At 43.2% G+C, this 3,058-nt stretch overlaps 1 protein-coding gene across 1 annotated transcript in view; it reads right to left on the bottom strand.

Moving 5' to 3' along the window:
- Positions 1–580: 580 nt before the first annotated feature.
- Positions 581–3,058, bottom strand: part of T265_13789 (hypothetical protein) — a gene marked incomplete at both ends in the record, with an annotated part of 9,816 nt that continues 7,338 nt past the window's right edge. The window contains one exon of the mRNA XM_009170537.1: positions 581–836. Within this exon, the coding sequence (XP_009168801.1) occupies positions 582–836 (255 nt within the window). The remainder of the gene's footprint in view (positions 837–3,058) is intronic.

The following is a 3,058-nucleotide window of genomic DNA, read 5'->3' as shown; positions in this document are numbered from 1 at the left end:
TCTGATGTTCGAAACGTCGGAACAAAAGTACTTACTGGTGTTTGAAAATTTTTAAGTATTTCCCTTGCAATTCCATTGTAACGAATAGTGGTTACATTTCTGCGTCAAGACAGAGCTGCGGCGAATTACAATTGGGGAGAAAGGATTTTCCAGGAGAACTCTTGTTTCACAAAACTTTGTTGTTATTAATAAACTACCGTACTTGAGTTTTGTAGTGGCATACAGAATTGAATAAATGAGATGTGTTTGGTCTCTTGAGAAGAGTTTCACATATGGTTCGTGATTATTCTGACTGATTAGTTCTGACGCCATCATTGATCTGTTTGTAGTAGAGTAAGGCTCTGTATGTTCAGGGATTTCTTGGCGTCCGAAGATCAACCCTCACAATTCAGTCTGCACATATCCCTGGTTATACGTAATCGGATAAACTAGGACTAATCTAGCGAATATACACTCATCTGCAAACTAATTTGGTGCTTTCGAGAGACTCATCTGGAACCCAGTTGAATCTCTCGTTTATGATGTTGTCAGGCAACCTTATGAGTAGTACAGTACAAATGTACATGTATCGCGATATTTCAAATATCGTAGCGACTGAAACATGAGACGGCCTGGTGCAGCACATTCAGTTGCCTGAGAACATCATAAACGAGAGATTCAGCTGGGTTCCAGGTGAGTCTCTCGAAAGAGTTTGCAGATGACTGTATATTCACTAGTCTCGTGCAATTTGGTTTCAAGTAGAACATAAGGTTGACGGAAACCCGGGGACTGCGCCTACCTGATGAGCCCCAAGAAGGGCGAAACCAGTCTTGGGCTGTCGATGGATTTTCAGCAACCTTATGAGTAGTACATTACAAATAGGACTAATCTACTTATGCAACTGGGGCAGTTGGCACGAACACCACAAAGCCTCCGCTCTTGGTGACGAAGTCATGGTCGTATTCACTGTTGAAATCTGCAAGGCGAAGTATGAATCGCTTGCTAACCATCATGCGCGTCCTGCATTTGCACCTCAGGGCGTACTGTAAACTTTTGGAATAAATTTTACACAATCGGTTGTTGCGATCGACTTGATCGAACAACCGTCACTTTTCCGGGTCGAAAAATATAACGGGGTGACGCATACTATTGTGTAAGAATGTTTAATTTTAGGATAACAGTGCTCCGGAAGGACCCTGTTGATCACCATGAGCAATTCCATGGAACAGGACTTTTTTGTTTCAAGTGCACTCATTCCTCAACACCTGGTTGGCGATTTCGTTCTGCGTCATTTCATATGGTACAAATTTCTTAAAATGACTTGAACAAACTACAGACGTCCCAAACTATTCTCAAGTAAGCAGTCGAAAAACATCGTCTTTTAGAGCCCCTTAACGTTAGTCCAACTACGTCATTCTCCGCCTCTTTCACGCTTTTGATGGAATCCTTCATTGATTCGATTGAGTATCACCTAATGTCTTTCACATGCAAGAAAAGTTTCTTCTGTTTGACTGACAGTAATTAACTTCATAGTTCCGCTATTTGACGTGACGTGTTTTCATCAAATGGTCAACATTTTCCTAAAAAGTTTGGTGACAATCGGTAGATTTATTGCTGGGCAACGTTTCGCTTTTGACACAAAAGCTTCGTCAGGCCAAGTGACTAGGTTCGGAGGTTGATCGAGATTTAAGGCGGAAGGAGAACCAATCAGCTAAATCAAGCTAAATCTCTGTTAGGTGTCGGCCGAGGGATTTTAGTGTGGTAGGGTGGTTGAACAAGTGTTGGGTCGGTGGGGAAACCTACATGTTTTTGGGTCCTGCCTAGGGTCTAGTTCTTCTGGTTCGGTTCATTTGATGGTTCCTCTTGAACTTCGTTTGAACCTTCCGTTAGTCTGTGTGGGTGAGCTAGTGCTAAGAAAGTTGTGTAGGAGGGATGCTGTGACCTTTGTTCGGTTGGAGTTTCCCCCCATACCCCCCCCCCCCGGGTTTTTCTAATGATCCTAGGTGGATTGGTAACCACACCGTCACGTGTCAACTCGGTTTATCTAAGACCGATTTCCAACCAATTAATCTACACTTCTCTTGGTTTTTAGATATCAGCCGTTTTCTGTGTGGTAATTATTTTGTTTGTAGGTTCTTATAGCGTTCAAAAGAATACATTACTCCGTTGCTTTTGTGTGGTCATTTCCTCCGGATGAAATTGACCTTTTCCCTAGATTTAACATTTTGATCATGACTTCTAGGCGTCTGATTCTTCATTGTAAAACATGCCAAAAGGCCCAGCAGTGGATTGTCATCGGCCTTAACATTTTCCTGGTTTTAATTCCGCTTCCGGCACTGCGCTCCCTAGGACATTAACTTTATGCATGCCATTGTGAACGTCTCTGTTGTGATTTGTTGGATGATCGGTCATTTGACATCCTGCTCCGGCCCTACGGTATACCAAAGGCACGGTAACTCTACACGCCCTTTACTGAGGCATTGGAAAATCAGTAGAAATGTATTTATAGGGTAATCACAGAATGTTCAACAAGGACGTGCTACAATTTCCGTGAGGTGGCGAAGAGCGCAGAGCAAAAGATCCTCGAGTCGGAATGGCTGACATTCGTACCAATAAGGACATACTTTCGTTTCATACGAGTCCCGCACGGGATACATCCGTCTAAATTATGTGATGTACGAAACAATAGGAAAATGTTTGGGACCGATTGGGAAGTCATCGTTTCAGAGGGATTTGGTAAACAATCGGTGGATTTATTGCTGTGCAACGTTTCGCTTTTGACACAAAAGCTTCGTCAGGCCAAATGAGTAAGTAAGTAGGTTGATTGGGTTTTAAGGCAGTCAGGGAACCAATCCGTGAGATTCCTCCTTATGACTAGTGACGGGATCAGTGCTGGGTGTTCATTCTGATGTCCCTGTTTGTTGATTAGTGGGGAGGAATAAGCTTTACGATAGATCGGTTAGGGGGGTTCGTCTCTATGATGAACCCGGATTTTTTCGTCCCTGCTTCTTCAGTCTAGGACACCCTAATGGAAAATTCCTCTTGGGGTCGTTCACAGATTTCGTTCACCTGTGTTCGT

This window comes from Opisthorchis viverrini (assembly GCF_000715545.1).
Source record: "Opisthorchis viverrini unplaced genomic scaffold opera_v5_110, whole genome shotgun sequence".
Classification (NCBI taxonomy): domain Eukaryota; kingdom Metazoa; phylum Platyhelminthes; class Trematoda; order Opisthorchiida; family Opisthorchiidae; genus Opisthorchis; species Opisthorchis viverrini.
Note: the sequence above shows the minus strand (reverse complement) of the source record. Positions and strands in the feature narration are given on the sequence as shown.